This window comes from Helicoverpa armigera, chromosome 8 (assembly GCF_030705265.1).
Source record: "Helicoverpa armigera isolate CAAS_96S chromosome 8, ASM3070526v1, whole genome shotgun sequence".
In the NCBI taxonomy this organism is placed as follows: Eukaryota; Metazoa; Arthropoda; class Insecta; order Lepidoptera; family Noctuidae; genus Helicoverpa; species Helicoverpa armigera.
The window spans coordinates 11,140,703-11,166,169 of record NC_087127.1 but is presented as its reverse complement, the minus strand read 5'-3'; the positions used below and the strand labels follow the sequence as shown (position 1 = coordinate 11,166,169).

Genomic DNA, 25,467 nt, shown 5'->3' with positions numbered 1-25,467 from the left:
CGACGCTGCCGAATTGGCAGCCATTTCAGCTGGCTCCGAAATTCTGACACATGGTCGTATTTCCAGAGGCCAAAAATGAAGCGAATACACAAATTCTGCAGACGCTCGAGTTTGTCAAGAAGTTCTTCAGTCGCATCAAGAAAGCAGACATCAGCATAATCTAAAAGAGGGAGAAGAAGCAACTGAGCGAGAGTAATTTTTGTCGGAAAAGGCAGGAACTTCTGGAGACGTTTGAGTGACTGAAACGAGCAAAAAACCCTTCTGCTTACTTCTGCAATGTGTGAACCCCAGGATAAATGGCAGTCCATAATTACCCCCAAGTTCTTGACCGCAGAGGAGTATGGGATGGCAACGCTATCATATGAAACCGGTGGTGGAGAAGACAGCTTATTAAGGAAATATCTGCCACCAATAATGAGAGCTTGTGACTTGGCAGGATTGACTAGAAGTCCGAAATCCTTAGCCCATCGACTTATGTTTCTAAGATCATTATTGATGGCATCAATTGCTTTCGGCAGAGAGATCTTTAAAGGTTAAAGTGTTCTACGTCAGTTTCTTGTATAGATAGGTGTATTCCTAGATATTTTACTGTTGTTTGATGAGGTAGTATAATTCCATTACATTTACTGGTGGACAGTCCGCTCGTTTTGACATGACAGTCACATGAACAGATTTTTTTAAATAAAACATTGGTTGCTCAGGATTCTGAAGACCCATACTAATAGAATGTAAGTACTTAATGAGGGAGAAAAGAATAAAAAATTGCTTAATTACTTACTTTAACATTGTATTTCTACCAGGTAGAGGAAATCTGTGAAAACTCAGGCTTCCATCTTCTATTGCAGTGATGTTACACTTGGCACACTTTCTTCTAAGTTCATAGCGTGTATGACGTGACATTTTAACAAAATGATGCACAAGTAGGCACACAAAACAGAGGAAATGAGTCTATATCTCGTAAAATTGTCCAGGCACAAATAACAAACAAAATCCAAATAAAACTAGAAAATGAGTCTCTATCTCGTAAAACTGTCCAGGCACAACACAAACACAAAATAATACTACGAAATGAGTCTCTATCTCGTAAAAATCCACAGGAAATTAAAATTAAAAAACAAACGAAACAAATACAGGGTCTCTCGTCCGATGAACCACCATATTTGTTTTAATTTTTACGCGTTGTTGCCAGAGTAAAACTATTAAAAGCTTCTATGAAAATTATAAAATGTAGTAACAAGATGATAATAAGTCATAGATAAACTGAGAACATGAATTTAATTCTTAAAATAAATACAGATTTATTTTAAATCGGAATCATTAATCACCGTAATTTTAAAATTAATTTTTTTAGTGTGTTTATAACTAAAGAAATACTACTCATAGGGTAGAAATGTTTTTATCTGATCAAGCAAAACACCAGTATTGATATCTCTGTCTAGCGTATAGCGTTGTTTCTTTTTCGCTTCTTTTGCCCGACGTTTGCATTGGTTACTTGAAAACTTGACTCCCCGTGAGCAAACTGAGGCAATCGGTCGCGTTCACGGGAAATCATTTGCTCGGCCTTCTTGTAACATTATTATCACTGGCAATTTTTTAGGTTTTTAAAGATGCGTCTAGAGTTACTTTCTGTTACAAAAAACTAGACAAGGTACTAATTTTCTTAATTTGGTTTTGTAAAGATCCCAAACCTCCACGACCACCATCCCGAAACCCACGCATCCTTTAGTTTTATTTAATATTAAAATTTCATTTTTCGTACAACAGTTGTGTCAAATTGAGTCAAAAATTAGTGCTTGGTCCACTTGGCGTGTCCAGTACAGACGCACCTTTACATTATTATATTTCGTATGAATGCTTTGAGAAGAAAATATATGTGATGACAATGATCAGTGATTTAAAAAAAAAATCATCTCATTATTAGCTAATCTATGACCAGCTCGGTCTGTGTTAACGTTAAACCTTTTATGTCCGAAAAGAACAAGCTCCTCTGTGTTTCGGTTTGGAAGGCGGAAGGCACATTTAATTGCTGAATCTTCCTATCCTCCCTGAAAGTCTGACAACCAGTTGTGAAAGGTATTACTTACCTAAGTGGTAGGTGGTTCCTTGCTTAGCTTGCTATATTGGTGCCTAGGACCAATCCAGATACCTCAATCCAGACCCGGGCTGGGTATCTGGATTGAGGACAAGCTGATGGCGTCAGACAGATCTATTTTCAACCGACTTCTCACACAGAAGGAATTTCTCAATTAGAATATTTTTTCAAAAGAATATTTAAAAGTCGGTGGCAATAAAAAACAGTCAACAGACCTACAACCAGCGACTTCTGGGGCCCGATTCTCTTAAGTGAATAATGTCAAAATCAAATAGAAATTGAATCGCAATATGATCGCAAATGCCGTTTTAACCATATCGGGCATTCTGCTACTAATATAAGATCAATCGTATTCCAACGACGTTCGATTGGTTTGCGATTGGTCTGCTATCTTGGTGATTTTGGTCTATACGGTTAAATAGGGTAGTTTGCTCTACAATCATACTGCAATCGTAAATCATTTGCAGACAAAATGATTCATTATTGAAGGACAGAAAAGGATAAAAACGTTTATTTCAAAGAAAAAAATGCGGAATGCCACATACGCTTCAATCGTAATTGAGTCGGGATTGGATCTCAGTCGAACGTGAATCGTATGTCGCTTAAGTAAAATCAGGAGAATCGGGCCCCTGGAACCACTTGAAAAGCTTTTTTTCCCTTTCAGTGCTTCGTGAAGTTGGTTTCTATTTCTTTGTGAAAAAAGTTATTTGGTGAGCTGTAAATTGCAAGTAATAATAAACCATCTAATCAAACATTCTTAATACTGAACGCAGCTGTTTCAATTTATCAGGTAGGTAAAAAGCCTGATACCCATTTTCGATATTTTGAAGAAGAAAACACTTTTGACAGCAACTTGACGTTGACGTTTAGCCGTATCGTTTGCTTGCTTTGCTGTTGCTAATGGCCAGCCATTCAATAAAATTTTAATATTCATTATCTATACGCACATAATATTAGTGAAATATGGAATAGTTAATTAATTACAAAACTTCCAACCTGCAACATGTCCTTTAAGGTATATTAAAGTGCTAAATAATCAGCCAGGATGACCGTAAGTTTAAACTGTTAACAATCTAAATCCGACTATTGTGTATTATTTTGCTAAAACTACGTTAAAGTATTACAATGTAGTTAATTCTGATACCTGAACTTTGACATCATAATGTAATTAACGTTCAGTAGGTTTTATAATGTATTTTTAGCAGACTACCAGACATGTTAATAATTTTATGTAGTCTTGTATTTCTACCCTTGTCCATCTTACACTGTGATAGTTAACACAATGGGGTACATTCGTGTTACTTGTGCTAATATAAAATTTCCGTATTTCTTTGTTATTTACTAACGTTTTTAATATGTTTCTGATTGGGCAAAGATTGATTTTCTAACTTTCACAGCGGATTTGTTCCAACTAGTTCTAATTCCAGATTTAATTTTAAAAGCAATTAGTTTCTCTGTGGATTAGTGGTGTTAGTGTAGTAGAACCTCTTTGGTAAGTACAGCAAGTCAGGTACATAGTAGATGGTGCTGTTAATGTAGATATTTTGGGGTCTTACGGTTTGTTGAATACACAAGAAATACTTTTAGCCTCTGTTTACCTACATGTCACAGAGTTAAGGTAAGGGTATTCGAAAAATTAGGGAATAGAATGGTAACTCATTTAATTTAATTAGATTGCTGATAAAGGAGCAAGCAATACAATTAGTTACAAATTATCAAATTTTGGAGTTGGAAAGTTAACTTTTTGATATCTGGGAAAAAATACAATGTTTTTCCAAATACAGAAGTAAAGCTCCTGATTTATTCATTTATATCAATTGAATATACTAGTTGTTTCAAGATTTTTTAAGAACTAGGTATGTTCTAAGGAATATGTTTTAACACTAACTATCTCAACCAATTGATATTGTTTCTTCATACTTACACAGAAAGAAGTTATGCTTAACAAGGAAATAAACAGCAGAAATCCTATACTCTGTTTATGTATAGATAAACAGCAGATTTTCTGACATAAAGCTTCATAATCAAATAATCAGATGTACCGTCAGATGCACAAAGGGCCATTAAAATTAAAGCTTCATTAAATCTTTTGCTGACACTTTTTATCTTGTTGACAAAGAAAGCCAGCAATAGATTTAAAGAAGCTGTAACTTTAATGGGTCTTTGTGCAACTGCCATGGGAAAGCATATTAATATTTTTTTGCTAATAGGGACTGGCCATAAATAAAGCCTATATTCTATATGCCTTTGCTCAAAGTCTGATGACTGATTGCAATATACAAATAAAATAAATCCATATAGCTTTTATGGCTTTATTACGCAGACCTAATATAATAAATAAGGTTATCGTCTATATCAAGAGGATGTTTAAAATAAAATAGGAGTTATGGTAGATTTATGTGTGCATATTCACTTCCTGCAGTATTTAGATCATTCAATGAGCATAAAGCAATAAGCGTGGTTCATTGTGATAACACCGTTAATCATAAATTGTGTAACGTTCAATGTGTAAAAATATATTTTTGAGATAAAAACTAAAAAAGAGATTAGTTTCCGCTGTGCTTAAAATTTTGTGAGTATTTGTTATTCAATTGCATTGCAGAATGTTTTATAACAGTAATAAATTAATCATGTACAAAAAGCTTTTTGTAACACATACACTGTGGACCTAGGCTTTTGAATCAAACTTTTATTTCCTTATAATGATAATAATAATGGTGATCTAGCCGATTGTCGGCCATGGCGGCTGTTCTCACATAGGATCAGCTAGCTGCCCAGCACATATTATAGTGCACAAGCACTGATACCTAATAAAGTCAATTTTTTATCAATCAATATGGGATATTGAGTTCCATAATAAATATGAATATTGCCATAATAAATATTGTGTACAAAGTATATAAATAGACCATAAAGTTCTTATCACACAATTCCACGCCGATTTTTACGTAATTGGTCACACGATAAGGTTTTTACGGGCAATTTCGAAACTTAATTAAGTTGCTCTAAAATACTCTAAATCGATTGAGTTTTTTTTAAATATTTATTCTCGCTAAAAGGAAAAATAATACGGATATACAACTGTTGAATGCTGACTGTTGAAGTTTTAATAGAAAACTGATAGTAAAGGCTTTCCAGCCATATGCATAAAGTAGCAATTTTAGTACTAATAAAATACATTTCATTAACTGCAAACCGGTCTTGTAATTTCAATTGGCAATTATACAAAAGTCATGATGGCTGAGGGATATACTGAATTGGAAGCCAAAACTAAAAATGTTGTATGTATTGTATATTTTGTTCAGTTAGGGAAAATCTTTTGGAATCATGTTGTGGTTTTTGTATTAAGTATTCAATTAGATTATGGCAAAAAAATTAAGCCTTAAGGAAAATTGTGGCGTTGCATTTTAATCTTGGTCTCCAATATCTATATGCAGGACCAAAAAAGTTGGTGAGAATTTAGACGTGGCAACATTAAAGAGTTGTCCCAAATTATACCTAATGTATTCCGTTTTGGTATCTAATTATTTATTTTACCTGTTGGTTCTACTCATAATATCGATATTTTTCCTACCTAAACTATTACCTATACTATTTTCAAAATAGTTTAACTTTTACCTTCAAAGGCTAGAGCCTATCAATATTACTATTTTTGTATTAAATATCAGCTCATAGTCAAATAATTGTCCTCTTAATTCCAGTTTAAACAAAATATATTTTTGGAACTTAATAGATATAACGCGCAGGCGCGTCAGGCAGGGCAGTCGCTCCTTGTAAAGCACTTGTACTCAGCTACATCCGGTTAGACTGGAAGCCGACCCCAACATAGTTTGGGAAAAAGGCTCGGAGGATGATGAATAGATATAACGCGCCGCGCTTTATTACGAAAAATCTTGCAAGTTTTATCGCGTATGTGTCCCCTTGTTCGTCCAAGGAACCACAAATTATCGTTAAAAGAATACAACAAAAAACCTGAAATAGTAAACTTTGCCTTAAGCTTATAAAATAAAGCTATTAAAACGCAACGCTACAATTTAACGACCATCTAGCAAGTACTTACTACCAAAAAAAAAAAAATACATTGCGTAATCTAAATTACAACAATTTTTCAGTCAGCAAAATGACAACATGGTTCCAACCGGTTAAAAAACAAATGAGTAGACGATAAACAAACAAACAAACAAAAGGACAATATATGTGTTGTGATGTATTGGATATGTGTTACATTTGCCGTGCAGGTGGCTAAGTGGTAGCACATCTGGTGTTCAAAATGTTGAGATCCTCGTACATTTATTTAGTAAGTGTCTACGTAACGAGTCGTTGAAAAATACAGTGTTTATTTTTGAAAAAAAAAAAGAAAACGTGTAGAGAAAAAAGTTACAGCTTACAAAAAATAAATATATAATGAAAAAATAACGCCGCAAATCGTGTATTGGTTAATTAGGTAAAGTTAAAAGTTTTAATAATATTAGTGACTTTTTCCACTTTAAGTTACAGTAATAATAATGCAGTATGTTTTTGAATGTTTTTTTATTTATTTTTATAATCTAATATTTAAAATATAAATAATATGTTGTAAGATAAATAAATGCACTTCTAAAAGCAGTATGTTAAAAAAAAAACTTAATAAAAAATAACTTAAAATTATCTACATTGAAAATGATGATTCGTCATTCATTTATTAATATAGCTTTCGTGTTATTATGATTCAAAACTAGGCCGTCAACGAGACCAAATTGGTACCATTGGACAATAAAATATTAAACTGTGTGCATATTGGTCAAATATACCTAATGAACGATGATGTCTTCCTGTAGGTGGTAGATTGATAACGGCCGCGCCATTTAGTAACAAATAATAAATAGGCACTTCATATGCTGTGATTTTACTAGAACACTAGTCTAGCTGCATTTTAATAACGAACGTTTTGTATTCATTTGTGCAAAAAAAACACATTGACTTTTTAAGCAATGTTTTTAAAACAGCATACATTTCAGCCAAGTTCCTGTCTGAAAATACCTACTCTATGTCCTGTATTTTTTTTGTAGTTTACAAATTCAGTAACATTTGTCACACTTTCGTGCATGGTTTGAAGTGCACTAAAATGCAAGTAAACTGGATTTGTTCCAATTAAACACTCGTGAAAATCAGCGTATTAGAATTTGATGAAAACACTCTCACCGTTTTTGCCAACTCTTGCTATACTCACTCACTCACACTAATCTTACTAAAAAACTAAGTTCTTAACCACACAATGTAAAAATTAATTCTAAATTCTAATAACCGTGCCTAAATTAATTCTAAATCCATTCAATTTCAACGTACGAAGAAGACCACAAAATCAATTATTGTTTAAACATATGACGCAAATATTGTCCGTATGAACCAAATAGTACTTCTCATAACTCACAATTGTTACGAACAGAGCTCGTGCGAACGTTTTTATTTACAACTATTTTTCTATCTTTGTGATCGCACTCGATAATAAATTGTATGGAAATATTGCCAAAGTCTAATTGCTATGAAATACGAGTAGTGGAGTAGCTTCGACGACTCGGCGCGTAGACACGTTGGCGCGAACAGTCTAAGACCAAGTAAAAAAAAAAGTTGAAAAAAAAATTGGTCGTAGATTGAGCCATGTATTACTATAATGTGCAGGCAGAAGGTCGGGTGATGGGTCGACGTTTCTTTTTAACGCTGGTGATTGGGATGTCTGCCGGATTTAGTTTTGCATACATACTGTTAACATCGAATGGATTCCACCGACAAATTGCTTTTCATAATTACAGGTAACTCTATCTTGTATTTTGCATGTCGCATGGCGCCTTATTTCTGTCGTTCCTTTTTTGAAAATGTTGCATGGCATGTCTGTACGCTAATTTTGTAAATAATTAGGGCACTTTTTTGTAATTTTTTTGCAAATATTTGTATTTGTTTATCTAAATGTTAAAAGGTATCTATAAAATGAATATTTTGCAAAAATATTGACCGATATCCCTCATGCAATGAATATTTTTATTATAAAAAATGTATTTTTGAACGCCGCAAGAATTCGAGTGCCTAGCATTTAGTGCTGTGCCTGTGATTCTATTTAATAATGATCCTATTATCATTAAAAAACCTGTATATGCTTATTGATAGGAACAGTTATTTATCGTGTATTGCTAAAACTTAAAAACTTGCATCGGTAGTAGCTATTTTAGAAAACGAAGATTATACGCTATTATTATTTGGCTCTTAATAACGTAGGTATACCAGGATTAATTTTATCTCAAGTTTCTCATTGGTTTTGGTTGGCTCTATTAGCATTATGTTCGTATACTTTGGGATTATCTATAATGGTACAATTACCTACGTATCTATTGTTTTATGACGTCACTCAAAATGTAATAGTGAATACACTATGCGGGCTGAAAGCAACTATTTCGAAGCGAAAGTTGAGTTGAAATTATTTCGATATCTATTTAAAATAACCGTAAAACAAGTTACTACAATCTTCATATAATATAGTACAAAACTGCAAAAAGTGTTAGGTAAATACACATTTTTCTTTTTCAAAATTATCAGGTTTTCAGGCTAGAGTCACGAGCTCTCAGTGATAGGCAAACTAGTTTTAAGTTATGCAAATGCGTATGCCCCAAATGATAGCAGTTTAGTAATTCCAGGTATTTAGGTACAAAAGTACTTATCTAGGCACAAAAATAATATTTACATAACCCGTTTTTTTCTATTTCGTATTTCTTTTTACGAATCATATGTAAATTTTATTAGATAGGTAGGCAACAAAGGCAGCCTTTTTACCCGACTGCCAAAGAAGGAGGGTAATGTTTTTATCGTAGTTAATTTAAATAAAGTTTTCAGTGCAATAATTTTACAGAGAAATAAAATGTTCACGGAGTGTCATTATTGGCAAGTGATTCTCAAACGTTAGAAATGTATTTTTAGAATCACAATTTAGGCTATCCAAATTCAAATTCAAAATCGAGAAGCTAGTGGAGGTTTGGCCAATAATCTTCATGGCGAATCGATGGCAGATGATGACTTAAAATTTTGGATACCCAATGTTTCCCCACGCATGTAGTTCTTAGATAGTGCAGGTATTATTGAAGGTTCATATCTGAGGGAAAATGCGTCGAGCGTATCGTAAATGTATGATCGATGCACTAACGCATCATCGGTTAGGTGTGAATTATTGAATGTTTTAACGAATATTTGTCTGTTTTGGCGTAACGCGACCGACAATACCCTGCGCATTTTCCGTCATATATGAACCTTTTCTTAGGCACATTAGGCATAGGTACCGCACCAAAAGAGCTTCATAATAAGACTTCTGAACATAATTTTGAACAGAATAAACCGAGGGCATTACATACAAATCGTGCGTTATCTTTAAATGTTGACGTTCACTGGCCTGCATTACTTATCAGTGTAGTTATTGACCACTTGGCTTCAAGGCTAGCTTTACATCGCATTTAGCTAGCAGATAACATTATTTGCTGTCTGAAAGGGATGTGAAGCCCCTCTTTAAAGAGACTACACATAAGGCTTTTCATCATCGAAGGGGTTAAACAGAGGACATTGCTTTAATATAGAAAAAAACCCAAAGTACTTTGACTAGCTATTAAAAAAACTATGCCTCTCCGAAGTTGGCTGTTACTGTATTTATTAACGAAACTTCTGTGCGGATGCGTGTAGCATTAAATGGCTGACTTCAGAACGGCAAGTTTTTTTTAGAGTATTTGACCAAAACCTGCCTGATAGCAAGATCCGATGTGGTTGAAGATGGGACACGCTTAGGAGTAACCAATTCAATGGTTTCTTGAAGACGCTCGTTGTGGTGATCTGGGTACATACGAACCTCACAAGGTTCCACTCTTAAGCTGTACTCATAATAAAAATATTCCTACGTTTTGTGCGTATGAGTGGTATTTCCAACATACAACATGGCTCTTAGAAAGCTGAGGGCTTGTATCTGTTACGGGTAATGCTAGAAGGTGGAGTAAACCTAGGTTTACCCGGGTTGACTTAGTATTACCCAAGCTTCTTGGGTAAAGTCCGAATAATAAGTAAAATACATTTTAATTCGGGGTTTACCCATGCTCACCTAGGTCTACCCAACTCTGACTGGGTAATGTTAAAAATTTGTGTAATTAATTAGTGAAATGAAAATCCAAGATCATTTTAAACATTTATAATTTTAAAAAAACATATACAGGCTTGAAGAGCATAAACTTAATAGCTTTAATAGAAAAAAACTAATAACGGTCGGTGTTGTTCAAATTGAAATTATTTATTTGATCAAGATAAACTGCTGTGACATTTAAAATTGCACAATTTTCCTGCAGCTTTGCATGAACACTTCTTTGTGGCACTTTCTGTTTTGCAATTAAACCTTTTTAGAGTAACGCCACGGGCTCGAAAATTACGCAACACCTAACATTACCCAGTCAGAGTTGGGTAGACCTAGGTGAGCATGGGTAAACCCCGAATGTAAAATTTATTTTACTTATTATTCGGACTTTACCCAAGAAGCCTGGGTAATACTAAGTCAACCCGGGTAAACCTAGGTTTACTCCACCTTCTAGCTTTACTCGTAACATATCTATCAAAATAAAAGTTGAATGACTGATGTAGACTTATCTATGTAAAATATTTGTATCGCTTGACTGATAGAAGAGTTTCTTAGAAGTTTTTATTGTTTTTCTTTTCTTTTAATTATTTAGGATTTACACGTTTCTCTTTGCCTTATTCTTTTGTTTTTGAAAACGTAGAAGATTTTTAGCTGTAGTTATGTTTTATTTTAGCGTGGGTAGTTTATTTTTTATCATTTCCATGCTTTTTGAATGGCTAAGCCGCATTTGGGCACTTGCTGAACCATTTAGTCTTAGGTTTTCATATTTTTCTGTACCTAGTGGATTTCGTATCTATTATTTTCGTACTTTTTAGAAAAAAAAAATGTGGAATGGAATTTTGAAAATAATGTATCTATAGTTTAGTAGAAATGTGATTGTTATTTCATATTTATTACGTTAGCGAGAGTTATAACAGTTGTTTTTTATTTACATAGGTGTAACAATGCTTTATTTCATGCCTCGAGCCGCGAGTCTCATAACATCAATAATGCAGTATGATATCATAGTGTTTGTGGGTCACTTTAATAGTAAGCATAGGTGCAGTAACTATGATGTATTTGTATTTAGAAAAAGAGTTTCTATTTTTTTTTTTGTAAAATAGCGATTATCAAAGTTAAAAGTACATTTTCCAATAAATATTTTTCTAATCATACTGTAAATAGGATAACGGCAATACACATACAACTTATCACATTTCTACTAAGCACTTTAAAAGTACAGTTAAAGAACATTCTGAGTACTACTTTCTAAGTCATTACTTATTTCTTATCAACGTTCCATTCAGTATTTTTAAAATAAATTTTACTAAAATGTATCAAACAATTACTCTTGTTGATAAATACGAGTCGATGACTTTTACAAATTCGTTCCGAATTAAATTGACATCCCTACCAAGAAGCAACTTAATTCATAAAAAATACATCCCACTGTGATATCCCGTTCCTTAGTTTACCATAAAATGTACTATGTCTTAAACATGCAGGGCCAATTATTATCTACTTCTTTAGTGTCCAACACTAATTAACCACCTCCATAATAAATTCCAGGGAATCAATAAGAGATCTAGACAAGCATCCAATAACGTCTATAAGCGACCACGGCGTTGACGAGCCAGCACATAAAGATGAAGACAGATCCATAGCCGATGAGCTGGCTAAACGCGTGAGGGTGCTATGCTGGGTCATGACGCAGCCGAAGAACCATGAGGCTAAGGCGAAACATGTGAAGGCCACGTGGGGAAAGAGATGCAATAAACTGCTGTTCATGAGCAGTGGTGATGGTAAGTGCACTTTCTTATAGAGATGAAGATACATCTATAGCCGATGAGCTGGCTAAACGGGTGAGCTATGCTGGGTCATGACGCAGCCGAAGAACCAGGCTAAAGCTAACTCTCAGCTGCATAATAATGAATGAGAAAAATATGTTTTTGAATGAAGCGTTATTCAAATAGCAATGAAAAATATTTGCTCTAATAAAACAAAAACAATATTTTTTCATTATGAATATACTGACAACACTATTTGCAAAAACTTATTGTGTACTTAATTACCTATCCTTGTGTTTGAAGTTCACAAGTGTTTTTGCTAATTAGTTATTAGTTCAATCAACCATTTTTCTGCACGCATTATTGACCTCATGACATTGATCGGTGTCAGATATACATACCGATGTATTTTATGTACACAGATAGTCCAGTCTAAGTCCTGAAAAATGACACATGTTGTTCCCTAGAGAGGCAGTAAGAATTACGGGGATCTAGTAAAACACAAAACACCTTGGAAATGGTATTTAACAAAAATGTTTTGGAATTACTTGAAGTATTAGAAATCTGGAGACCAGATTAAAAGACCATTTGGTACTTTTACTGCCTTAAAATCCCCACTGGTTTTTCTATCCCATTTCTAAGTCTAAGGAACCCCAAACCGAGTACAGTGATCGCAAGTCACAAGATAAAATGGAACTAAGTTCATTGTTGACAAACAAACACATATTGTGTGCTATCGGAATGTACTGTTGATAGCACAATACTTGTCCGATAGAGCGTTTTAATTGACACTTGCCTTGTCTTGATATGAATACTAGACCTATATTAAGGACAGGCAATTTCTTGCGGTTTCACTCGCTGTTTTAGGGAACAAATTCGCTCAAAGTAGTTTTGCTAAATGGGCCATCTAACACTGAAACAATTTTCAAATTTGACTAGCAGCTAAGTATTAAGCTTGTAAAGAGGGGCGTTTGAAGAACGTTTTTAATTTAAATGTTGATAATTTTAAAGTGTAACAGAAGGATAAAAGGTTATGTTAATATTAATAAAACAGTTTATTTGTGTTAATTAATACCTAATTACACCACTTGTGCATTATGTCAACTTGCTATTGCAATTTTTATACAATATACAATGTGAATGTTTTATACATTCACAGTGTTTTAACTAAATTAAATACGTAAGGAGAGTATAGAAATGTATTTGGTTATCTATCAAACAGTTGGATGATGCAACTGACCTCAAGGTACGGATAAATGACCCCATTTTGACATTTAGATAAAAAATATTGCATTGCGGCCCGCGGTCCAGTTGTTTGTACGCCTTGTTAGAAGCTTATTTGTTAATTTGGAATGAATAAAATGTTGAATAATATAATTATGTAGCATCTAGCTTAATAATAGACCATCAATGACCATCTATTTTCCTTGATAGCAAGTTTTCAGAAACTGATTTGGTTTCTTTTTATGTCCGGCGTGCAAAAATCTCTTCCCTACAGATAAGCCACCTTCCTGATCCTATACTGTCAATAGTGACTGAGTCCAATGTTTTAACAGTACATTCAAGGATGAAGCGTATTTATAAAGCACATACGAAACGAGCACGTGTGTAACCACTCATTTTTAGGGTTCCGTACCCAAAGGGTAAAACGGGACCGTATTGTTTTCTCTCCCCTGTCCGTCTGTCACCAGGCTGTGTCTCATGAATCGTGATAGTTAGAGAGCTGAAATTTTCACAGATGATTTATGCATTTTTGTTGCCGCTATAACAACAAATACTGAAAACTATAATTAATCAATAAATATTTTGGGGGGCTCCCATACAACAAACGTGATTTTTTTGTCCGTTTTATAAATAATGGCACGGAACTCTTCGTGCGCGAGTCCGACTCGCTCTTGGCCGGTTTCTTTGTATTTTATCGAAAGTTCTTTATTTCCAGATGAGTCATTACCAGCAATAAGGCTACCAGTGGATGAAGGAAGAGACTTTCTATGGGCTAAAACGAAGGCAGCTTTCCGATACGTTTATGAGCACCATAGGAGAGAAGCCGACTGGTTCCTTAAGGCTGATGATGATACGTAAGTAATTTCTTCTGCTATAGGAAAATCAGATTTTATCCGCTATGACTTGAATAAGAAAGTAAATACATTATTAGTATGTCGTTTGACCAACGTGAGACCTCAATAGGAATGGAAGTGGAAAATATATTGCATCAATACCAAATTAATTAGGAATAGGGGAGGATGAAGTGAGAAAGTAAATGTGTATTTAGCAAAACAGATGAATATTTTAGTATTTCTCATCTATGGTGTGAACAGTAACCAGTTGGAGCTTAAATTAAGCGATACGAATCATTTTTGCCCCTTTTTAATGCCAATTAAAACAACTAGTCTATGCAACAGCCAACGAATACCTAATGTATCCTTATCCTATAGTAGTTATAAGTATTTATTTGTTAACTGTCCTACTAAAAATACATTTTTTTTTAATTTGGTTTATTTCTTGTTCTTACAAATCGTAGATATAGGAAACATTTCTCAATACACCCTTAACCTAGAAAACGTGGAAGCTGTCATTGTTTTTCTAAACCAAGGAGTTACATTATTCAGTATTACCATATGAAAACACATGACACCCCGTTTAGATACGGTCGTGTTGCCATTGTTTTAAATAATAATATGTAATATCTTTGTCAAGGTTTTCTCCTAGTGTTATTATTCCTTAACCGTAGAGGGACGAAGCGAATGTGATTTCCGTAACGGCTGATCTTATGAAATGAGTTGTAATTAAGAAATCTCCATTTAAAAGGCTACTATTAGACATACCTACTTAGGTAAATTTGAATTATATTGTCAAAAATCGGTACCTAGAGCTAAGTTTTTTCTTGTAGGGATTTGTAATAAATGTGTTTATACTTTCGTGATTTGTACATATTGTACCTTTACAATAATAATATTACTATCGCGTTTAAGTCCCGATTGTTTTAAAAAATATTTTTTCTCGTTCTGCCAAGTTATATTATGGGTATATGGGTGGGTATTATGTATACTTTTGTCATAAATAAATGATTACTATTTGCAAGTTCACCCATCAGACAAATTTTAATTATAAAGTTTCTGTATTTTGCCAGACAATAGTGTGCGCTTCACCTAACATTTGTATTACCAATTCTATCAATATTATAATTCCCCCATTAGAATTCTGACGCCGTAATGCGATAAACTTGACAACAGTTGCTCAAACAGCCCACAATTTGAACAACTATACGCAATTACTAAACAAATATTGATCTAATTTGTTATTAGGAGTTAGAAACTGAAAGCGATTGCGTAATCCTTTATTGTAGTAGTAATTTTGTATTTGTATCTTACGACTCATTGTATCATTGAATAAAGATTTAATTTGGTAATCATTTATAAGTGCATATGTACTAATATTGTAGAGCTGGAGTTGTTTCAATGCGCTAATATCAGCAAATACTGGTCAAAAGTCTTTCAGTGTTAGATAGCCTATTTATCTACTTGTAGGCTTTATTTCCCATAGGTCGCAGGTAAAACCACTGGCAAAAGCTATAGTTTAGTATAAAACAGCTAGTGTAAATCTACGCCTGCACACCCAATATGTCGATCGTTATCTAATAAAAATACATCACCATATTCCAATTTCATTCATTCCATTTATATAAAAAAATATGACAAATTGTCGGCCCCTTTGTCTGAGATTACCATTGTAATTTCCGTTCGTTTTGATAAACTATTGTAAAACTACGCTATGGACAAACAGCTGTAATTTGTAGTTTGTTTCGTTGGTAATAAACTGTGGTTAATTTATGGTAATTTCCAAGGTGTCATTATTGTCCCGTTTGAATGAAACAGCTGTTGTGTTTTAAAGTACGTAGGAATGTTGGTAGAATTAAGAGTAAGTGAGTGACTTTAAAAAATGCAATTTTTCTTCTGTTCTGTTTTAGGCAGATGATTGAAAACCTTTTGATTAATATCTACCTTTATTTAAGTTTTGTAAAGCTTAATAATGAACCTATAATATAACCTGAAAACCGCATCAAAATCGATTCAGAAAAACGTGAGATAATCGCGTAGGTACAACATCAATCTGAGGACCAAATTATTTTAGATGTCGTTTTAAAAATTAACAAATTATACCAAATTGAATATTTTAGAAATAAGAATAATATTTATGATAATAGGTACCTACCTCTATAATTGTTGAGAGTAATTTTTTCAGATACGTGGTCGTGGAAAACTTAAGATACATGCTGGCTGACTACGATAGCAGAGACCCCATCTACTTCGGGTGTAGATTCAAGCACTTTTCACCACAGGTTTGTACCGGTTTTATTCGGAAATATCTTAAATACCTAGTAACGTTGTTTAGTGATTCCACTGAAGAAAGGAATGAGCGAAGAAATTCGGTTGTTTGTTTAAAAAATCCGGTGCGCTAGACTTTGGTGGAGTCTATGCGATGATTCCTGATCAAGCCTGGTGTGATTGACGATTTAAAAACACTACAATTGTCCAAAGTAATCCCTTGTTCAAAAATCCGTTTTTTGTACCACTACTCTCCATCAATTAAAGGGAGGTAGGATCTAATTGATAGTATTTTTTTTTAATTGCAAAATTTATACAGTTACAAAAAAGCACCCTTATCCTAGGTATACATTACCCTGTTAGGTATACTCTACCCTATCACCAATTTATTTAAGTGTTTTTCCTTTCTTATACATTTTAGCATGTTAAAAAAAAATACTTTTCTTTCAGGGCTACATGAGCGGCGGCGCGGGCTACGTGCTAAGCAGGGAAGCTTTGGACCGGTTCGTGAACAAAGCGCTGCCGACACCACAACTGTGTAACGCTGGGGACCGTGGCGCTGAGGATGCTGAGATGGGTGAGATATAATAAAATAAACTATATATGATGATGTCCTCCTAGCCGATTATCAGCTACGGCGGCTGTTCTCATGTAAGGAGATTAGCCAACTGCGCAGGACATATTACAGTGCACGAGCATTTGCTTGGACACAGGTGCACTCACTATTCCTTCACTCTCATAGCCTGATGGGACGGCAATCCGACACCACCGGAGAGAGATCAGGCGCAACTAACTGTTTTTCCGATTTTTTATGTGGTACTATATCATGCAGCTAGATAAAAGTAGTTTTTACTCTTTCCACTATGGTATATATCTCCATCAGTATTTCAACGTAAAGTAAATTTACATAAATAAATAAACAACCTGTAAATAATTTTAACTGGGTGCAGCTGTGTGTCAGTTTTACAAGGAGCAACTGCCTATCTGACCTCCTCCACCCAGTTACCCGGGTAACTCGGTATCCCTTGGTAATGGTAAGACTCTCCGGCTTCTGACGTACAGTAACGCCTGCGGGGATGTTCAAACGATAGCTGGGACCCACCAATTTCACGTCCCTTTCAAAACAAAAAAGAACTTGTTATGTATGCGGCATGGAAAAACAAAAGCCGATTTTCTTATTCGATTTTTTAGGGCTATAAATAAATTGGTCATTTTTTTCCAAAAGTAGATTTTGTGAATTTCTTATCTCAATAACACTATATAAATGACATTTGAATTTATTTTTAGGTAAATGTCTGGACAAAATCGGCGTCCGCGCAATGGACTCCCGCGACGAGTTGCACCGAGGCCGTTTCTTCCCGTTTGTACCGCAAGACCATCTGTTCCCGAATAGGGACAAAGACTTTTGGTACTGGAACTACATCTTTTATCCTACTGATGAGGTAACTTATTACAAATCTAATTGTTTATTTTGCACTTTAGGACTTCAGATAGTCATGACTAGCTTTTCCGCCAGCAGTTCTAGAATTTTCTTCGCGCACCCGGAAAAAAGCAGTCTAGAGCCTTCCTCGATAAATATCTAGTCTATCTACCACTGAAAGTACTAACAAATCGGTCCGGTTTTTGAGATTCTGGCAAACAAACAAAAATCTATCTTTATAAGATTGGAGACCACTCTTGAATGTAACGGAGTTAAGTGTTTCATAACACCCAAAATATAGCTCCTAATTTCTGCTGCACCTTTTAACGACGTGGTGCTTTTAACGGGTGCGCGAAGTGATTCCAACGGGACGCGAGTGAAACCTCTGACGGAAGCTAGTTGTAATTATAATGACGTTGCATTTTGACCGACGTTATCGGCACGGATATTGAGCCCTTTATTGCCTTATGTGTACAGTGCGCAAAGCGATCTCCACTCCTCCGCTGAGAGCTCATTATCCGTGCGGGTAACTATACAATAGGGTTGTTTCCTAGTATTTATTTAGTTAAAAATAAATAAATGCACCGAAAGTTTACAAAACCAAGCTAGATTATATTATTTATCTGACCATATATTTTTTTATTAATTTATGAAATTTAAATTTAGAGCCTATGACGTCACGCCATTAAAAACGACGAGAAGAGACCGATGACGTCATCCTTTCCATATTTGACAATGACAAGTATTTTGAAGTATTTGACAGTGACAGATATATAAACCGAAATAACCTCAGAATTTTAATGTTTCGTTTATTTGCTTTTGTGAAGTTCTGTGTGTTAATTGCATTTAAATGATACAACTGATAAAGAATTATGGAGAAGGGATTTATGAAAGCTGATAGTTCCAATCTGCCAAGAGTTTTATGGTCGCTCAATTCTTTGCCAATAACCAAGATTTATATTCAGCAGAATGTGGAACAGTTTATTTGGAGCACTAATGATCGTGAAGTCTCGGACAACATAAACCTTGTAGGTATTCATTTAATTAAAGTTTTTTGAAACAGCATCAAATCTTTTCGAACGCTGACACAAACATAACCTCAATATAAATAAACACAAACTTTACGTTTTTTTGCACCGTTTCATTTTACTCAAACAACAAACAACTCAAAACTCAAATAGTTATTTTAAGTTTGTGCTAAATGTATAAAAATAATTTACATGTATAAAATATTATAGTTTTTGTGGCTATTTTATAAAAATACATTATTAAAATTAAGAAATCAATTAGTTGGTATGTTAGTTTTTTCTCGTCAGATGTACTTTAATGTAAAGGAATGAATAGTGAGCAGTGACGTCAGTCACGTGATCTAGCGTTTTCTGAGCAATATTTTAAGAAAAGTAGAAAAAAATGTAATACATAAAAAATAAAAAGATTTGAGACGAAAAATTACAGAACGGGTGATCTTAAAATTATTTAGAAGCTATCTAAATAGATTTTCGAAAATTGGAAACAACCCTATTGCAGATATATAGAAAATAACATATTTGTTTATGAAAAAATATTCATGTACGTATAAAAACTAAATACCTATATTTCCGTTCTAGGGTCTAGACTGCTGTTCAGACCACGCGGTTTCCTTCCACTACGTTGGGCCCGAACTAATGTATGTGCTCGACTACCTCATATATCATTTGCGTCCTTACGGCATTAAGTACGGGAGCGGCATTATGCCCAAACTGCTGAGGGGTAACGATACTAAGGATATTGAAAACCGTTAGGTTTTGTAACACTGGATATAATATAAAGAAAGAAAAATATCATAAAGTTTTAGGAAAAAAAAAACAGAAAAATGGCGGAAATGTTGATAAACAGTTTGAAATACGTGGTATTTCATTGAATTTAACTGCCATTGTCATTTTATTTATTAAAACAAAAACACGTTAGACCAAAGTTCACTGACAAAATAAAAGTCCGTTTTTTTCTAAAAACAATTGTTTATTTTGAAAATAGAAAAAGAAAAATATTTAAACAGTTGTTTTATAAAAACAAAAGTTTATGTTGTTGGTGAACTTGAACCTAAATAGGCCATTTTAGTGTCAATTTGAAATCGTCATATCAAAAAATATCACGGTGCCATATTATTTATTTGAAATTTCTTTACTTTTAGACTTCCTAAGTCTTTTGTATTCAGTGTTACCAAAAAACTATTTGTTTTCAAAAATACAAAACATTCCGAAATGACTGCTTTGGACTCGTGTCTGAAGAAAAAAATCTATACTTGTAGATAAATGTGTATATGTATATTTGGGATTTTATATTGTAAAGAATATTAGTAATTAGTAAATTAATATAAACATTACCTAAACTAAGTAAACAAAACGGCATAATATTTGTAAATGTACAGTAGCGTGCAAAACCCATATCTTACGTAACATATTTTTAACCGACTTCGAAAAAGGAAGTTTTCTGTTTTTATACGTGACTATTCGCTGGGTGCAAAGTTGGCCTGCCGGGGCTGCGGGATTATTCGCGCGAGTTACCGCGGTCCTGGTACATAAAGGGCTTAAGAAGAAACATGATGGGTTTTAGTCAGTAAGAGTCTGACACTCCCTCACGCTCCACCCACAGTGGGAGGGGTCATTTGATAATTTCCCATCACAAGGGCGTAATAAGTATGAGGTGGGAGAACCATGAATTGAAATGTTCATAGCAGGTATATTCGGAAAAAGGCAAACGAACCACCATACTTAGATAAAGAACAACTTCTTTATCATTTCTATTATATCTTGGGAAATGCGCAATTTAGCGCAATGATTGCGCACCCAGCGAATACTACACTAGTTAGTCTATATGGCCTTCGAATAGATAATTAATAAAAAAAAACTTAGATTCCTTCGATAATAGTTTTTGCCCTGCTTGGCAGTCGGGTAAAAACTTATTAATTAATTCTTGCCTTTTCAAAAAAGTTGTTCTAGTCTAATTTTTAAATTCTGTCCTATTACTTTAATAGATTGAAATATTGGTATCTGTATAAAAAAAGTCTTGATGTCACTTTTACAACACAAAAAAAATTAAATCTTCAAGTTTTCTTTAAAAAGAAACTGAATTTCATGTAACATAGTGTTACCATCATATACAGAGTGTGTCGTACCTAATCACATTAAATCCTATCACATATACTTTATGATATTCTATGGCGAATTGTAAAAAAAATAACCTAATCCATTCAGTGGTTTAGCCACAGGAGTCATTTTTCGTTTTTATAATTTACAACATCATGTGTAAAGCAGAGATAAAGTTAGGAGTATCGAATGTTTTGATCAATTGACAGCTGTCAGTTTTCAAGGGAGAATTTCAGTTGTTTGTAATGACTGACATGTATATGGTGTTCTAATTTTCGCACATATTTATTCTATTTACTTTGTTCGAAAAATTCATTTTTTTATTTCTGTGTATTTTTATTTTTCCTTTGTGTTAATCGACATATATTAACCAGTATATTAACGCATTTCATTTAATGTGATTATGAACGACACACCCGATATAATTCGTAATGTTACAATCACTAAAAATATAGATAATCTTTATTACTAGAAACAAATATAAATTGGTTAACTACAAAGTTATATTGCCATAATATTTTAATATTAAGTAAATGTCATAATAATTATGGTTACCTTTTTTACATCAGGGTTTTTGGCATTTAAAAACGAATTTCATCTTATTTAATTTGAATAATTAATTTATTTTTTAAAGTTAAAGTAATAAAAAATATTTAAGAAAGCCGATGTGAATATTAAATTCATACATTCGAATATTTATAAATCCAATACCTTATGTAAGAGCATTTGAGATTTCTCTTAAAAAATCGATATATTAAAACTTTTGAAAAAATAATTTATAATTATTCTTTCAAAGATTTATTTTAACTTTACGTTCAGAATTTTTAACGCTCATACATAGTGGTTGGTGATTTGGAATAAAAACGTAAGTCATAAAATTGTTCCTTATCGATAATTTATTTAAGTTAAAATGTGAATTAATCTAGATGCCTCAGCCAAAGTAGTGTAACTATATATCTATAAAAAATATATATTATTAATAAGACGGCTAGTCTCGCGATACGAGGTATGTTTTCATACGATTATTTATTTTCAATAATATATTAGCACTTTATTTATTGTAGATACGATAATGGATAAAATTAGGTAGGTCCTTTTATACTAGAAACGCAGATTAGTTTAAACTTTTGACGATATCACATAAAAGCCTTAACGTTTAATAGTAAAATCAATATATTATAATATCATGTATTAGATTTGAAATATACGTAGACAATTTTTGGCATCCATCATAAAATCTAGTTAGTTTAGAAGACCAATAAGACTCATTTGCACCATTAACGATAACCCACCCATTCAAATCGGCGATTTGACAACTATAAATGGTTCGGTTATCATTATAGTTAAATGGTGCAATTCACCGTTAGAATATAATCTGGTTGATTTTTACCCAGAAGTCAGGAAATAACACATTTTACAGTTACCGATACAGTAGAATGTTTTAATGGAGGCCTAAGAATTTTTGTATGAAACATACCTGTATCCTTTACCAAAGAATCTTAATAGATTTAGAAGTAAAAAAAACGTAGGTTCACTGGAAATGCACAGCTGTAGTGTTTTTATCACCTAGTTACCATTTCTTAGTTTCACTGAGTTTATAAGAGCCTTTTTAAGAAATAATTCTTTTAGTGAGATGTAAATATTTATTTTTTTCTAATAATTTTTTTTTTTGAAATAGCTATTATTATTGTCTACTCCGTGATTTGTGTAAAACATTTTGATTTTAATTTTGTTGTCCCACTGACCTCTATATTTACCACTGGACAGGCTGTTGTCAACGTGCTTTTGAGCCCGTTTGATAATCGCCATTTTGGCGCTGTTAGACGTAGCGAGTGTCCGTGGTACTAAAATTATTTTACAGTGAACCAATGAACAAACACGTCTCTCATAGCCATTTGAAATTATACGTCAAAATTAGTTATGTGGACACTCGCTTAGACGATATTGGCGCTTCAAATGGGCACAAAAAAATTGCTGTCAAACATACGGAACAGCCGGTCCAGTGGTAAATATAGAGGTCAGTGTGTTGTCCTCATTCCGAATTGACCCAGGCATGCCAAAAATATACAAAAATGGACTGTTTGACTTCGGAGCGCTTTCCATATGGTTTTGCCCGCGGTTTATCTACTAATTATACCCTAGAAATAAATACATAATCCGTGAACTTTTACTAGTTCATTGAACTTTGTTATGGTAGGTATTCTTGTAATGTTATTTTTGGCATAACTAGGTTTATTTACTTATCCTATTAATTTATTATTTCAAAAATAAAACTACCGGTTTTTATTTGTCTTAATTTTAAGCTAAGAACATCGATAACTGAATAGGGGTGTTACCATGTTGACATATAAAATGTCATTAATATTTATTTAAAAAAAATTGTAGTAGGTAAAAATTGCACTTTTATATAAGAAAAAATAACCCAGTGATTGGATAATTTTATTATAGGAAAATATAATTTGGCTGTAATTTAATCTCGAATATTGATATTATTTTTTAGGCAGAATATTCTTATTTATATAAACTAAATTGTATTTACATATTATATTAATTAAATTAAATATTAAAATTGTAAAGATTCTAAATTGAATCACAGATATAGTTTTGTTTTTCAAATTATTTGCTCAATGTGTTTATAATTTATTTCTCGAATAAAGACAGCGTGACATGAGAATTAGATATTATCGTGTTTTATTAACCATCTGTACTCACAAAAATTAAAAATGTAATCCGAATCGAATTTCTCAGAGATATTTTTTTTATCGCTCAGCAAAAGAAAACCTGCAAAATGTAGGAACAAGAGTTTATCTGATTATGGTCATTCTTTACATCATTCTTTCTTGAAACACCGAACGTCTTAAAGATAGTTCTTGTTTATAAGTCTTTAAAAAAACACAAAAATGAGTTAGACAAGTTTATTTCATTTACAGTCAATGATTACAAATTAAACTAATATCTAACATAGGTACAGTATACATGGTTAGTATTACTAATTATGTACTACTTACTAGTCCATGACTAGGTTTATGTGATGATAAGCCGCCAAAGAACTTAAATTGACACAAGAGATAAATTCTTTTAAAAGAAAATGCATTACTTATGCTTAATTTACTGCAAAATAATCGTTCTGGCTGGCTGGCTATTATTGTACTCCGGCCAAACTTGATTTTTGCTATAAAATAAACATAATTGTACTAAACATTATTGTGGCGTCTACTTCGTAAAAATATAACAATAAAGTCTACCCTTCTTAGACAGATGAGTAAAAATGATGCATCGAGAGGGAAATAAGTTTTTCTAAAGCTAAATACTTGTACAGTAGACCGCACATCAGTGGTAACTGTCATGCATCTTAACTCAATAGTAATAAGTACGATTTTCCTATAAAACTGTTACCACGGACCCGAAGTTGACTGTACTTATAAATCCAGTTAAAACCAGATTTTAAAACTATCGGTGGATAGAAAAGTTCTATATTGATGTCAGTTCTCAATTTAGAAATACTATTATGTAAGGCACATTTCGCGATTTCTTTGTCTGTATTTTTACGAATTCTGGCATCAATATATGTTAGAAAATATATTATATCTCTATTTAGTTGTAACTAAGCTAGTATCATAGTGGCTAATAATATTGTTCCCGTAACCTTCCAAACAGTAAGCTTAAGAGCGTGTACGCTCGGCGCGCGATGTCAACTTTAGGTAATTCAACGCAAAAAACCGCGCAGACTAGCGTCGCGGCTGTGTGCGTGCCTATCATACTTCACGTATAGTCACACAAACCATTTTGATCCTTTCGAGTGAAATTGGTAGAACAAAAAATATATTATTTAGTAAATAGTTAATAGCGGGAAAATAGTGTAAGTCTATGGATGTCTAAAATATAAAAGCTTGAAAATAAGTCGTTAATACTTACATTTTTTTGCAAAAAAATCGGGCACCTATGAAAACCTTGGTTTTGAGGACTTTCTGTATATTACATACAATTTTCAACAGTACTAAATAGTCGACTGATGATTAATGACAATGTTAAGAGTTTCTGTATTTTAACCGATTTCAAAAAAAGAAAGGAGGAGGTTTCAATTAGATTGTTTTGTGATTGTTCTCGATTTCTCAAAGACGCCTGGACCGATTTGAAAAATTAATTGTTTATATGAATGGTCCAGTCCAGCCAGACCGAAAAATTGTGGTCAAATAACAACAATTGCCGGAAAGCCAAATATTGGTGAAGAGCTTGGGTTTACCATTGCAAATAAAGTTTTAAGTTATCTATCCTATATGCTTCAAAAGTTATTCGAGATCAAAAGTCAAAATTTGGGTACATCCAAAATGAAAAAAAAGAATTATAGCTCGATTGGTAACAGACATCTGCAATAAGTGATTTCTAGCCTAAGGAGTCCGCCATATTGGATTTAGACTCGCGACACATTTTTTTTCGAGTTATTCATAGCAAGCCCTTTCATTTGATACCCATATCGTAGGAATGCATTAAAAACATTTTTTTCTCCATCTTGGGTATACCGCCATATTGGATATAGAATCATACATTGTCATTAAAACTGAACATTCAAACAAAATTTCAACTCAATCGATAAAAAAAATATGCTTC

General features: G+C 33.3%; 1 protein-coding gene across 6 annotated transcripts; it reads left to right on the top strand.

The window, feature by feature from the left end:
- The first annotated feature begins 2,943 nt into the window (after nucleotides 1-2,943).
- LOC110374915 (glycoprotein-N-acetylgalactosamine 3-beta-galactosyltransferase 1) lies at nucleotides 2,944-23,538 on the top strand. Of its 6 annotated transcripts, none has more exons than XM_021332835.3 (8): nucleotides 2,944-3,107; nucleotides 7,751-7,881; nucleotides 11,772-12,004; nucleotides 13,929-14,067; nucleotides 16,232-16,328; nucleotides 16,765-16,891; nucleotides 17,602-17,756; nucleotides 19,342-23,538. In XM_021332835.3, exons 1-8 carry the CDS (start codon nucleotides 3,096-3,098, stop codon nucleotides 19,513-19,515), a joined length of 1,068 nt encoding a protein of 355 aa, XP_021188510.1. In that variant the 5' UTR covers nucleotides 2,944-3,095; the 3' UTR covers nucleotides 19,516-23,538. The 6 variants fall into 6 exon arrangements, with proteins under 6 accessions (XP_021188510.1, XP_021188511.1, XP_021188512.1 ...); XM_021332836.3 differs by having other exon boundaries at nucleotides 2,946-3,143; XM_021332837.3 differs by lacking the exon at nucleotides 2,944-3,107 and adding an exon at nucleotides 4,515-4,664.
- The last annotated feature ends 1,929 nt before the right edge of the window (nucleotides 23,539-25,467 follow it).

Excerpts from the sequence above, each read along its gene's own strand:
- LOC110374915 (XM_021332833.3), top strand. The coding sequence starts at position 5,326 with ATGATGGCTGAGGGATATACTGAATTGGAAGCCAAAACTAAAAATGTT. Across the intron at positions 12,005-13,928 it reads GTTCATGAGCAGTGGTGATG|ATGAGTCATTACCAGCAATA; the intron begins GTAAGTGCACTT and ends CTTTATTTCCAG. Across the intron at positions 17,757-19,341 it reads TCTTTTATCCTACTGATGAG|GGTCTAGACTGCTGTTCAGA; the intron begins GTAACTTATTAC and ends TTTCCGTTCTAG.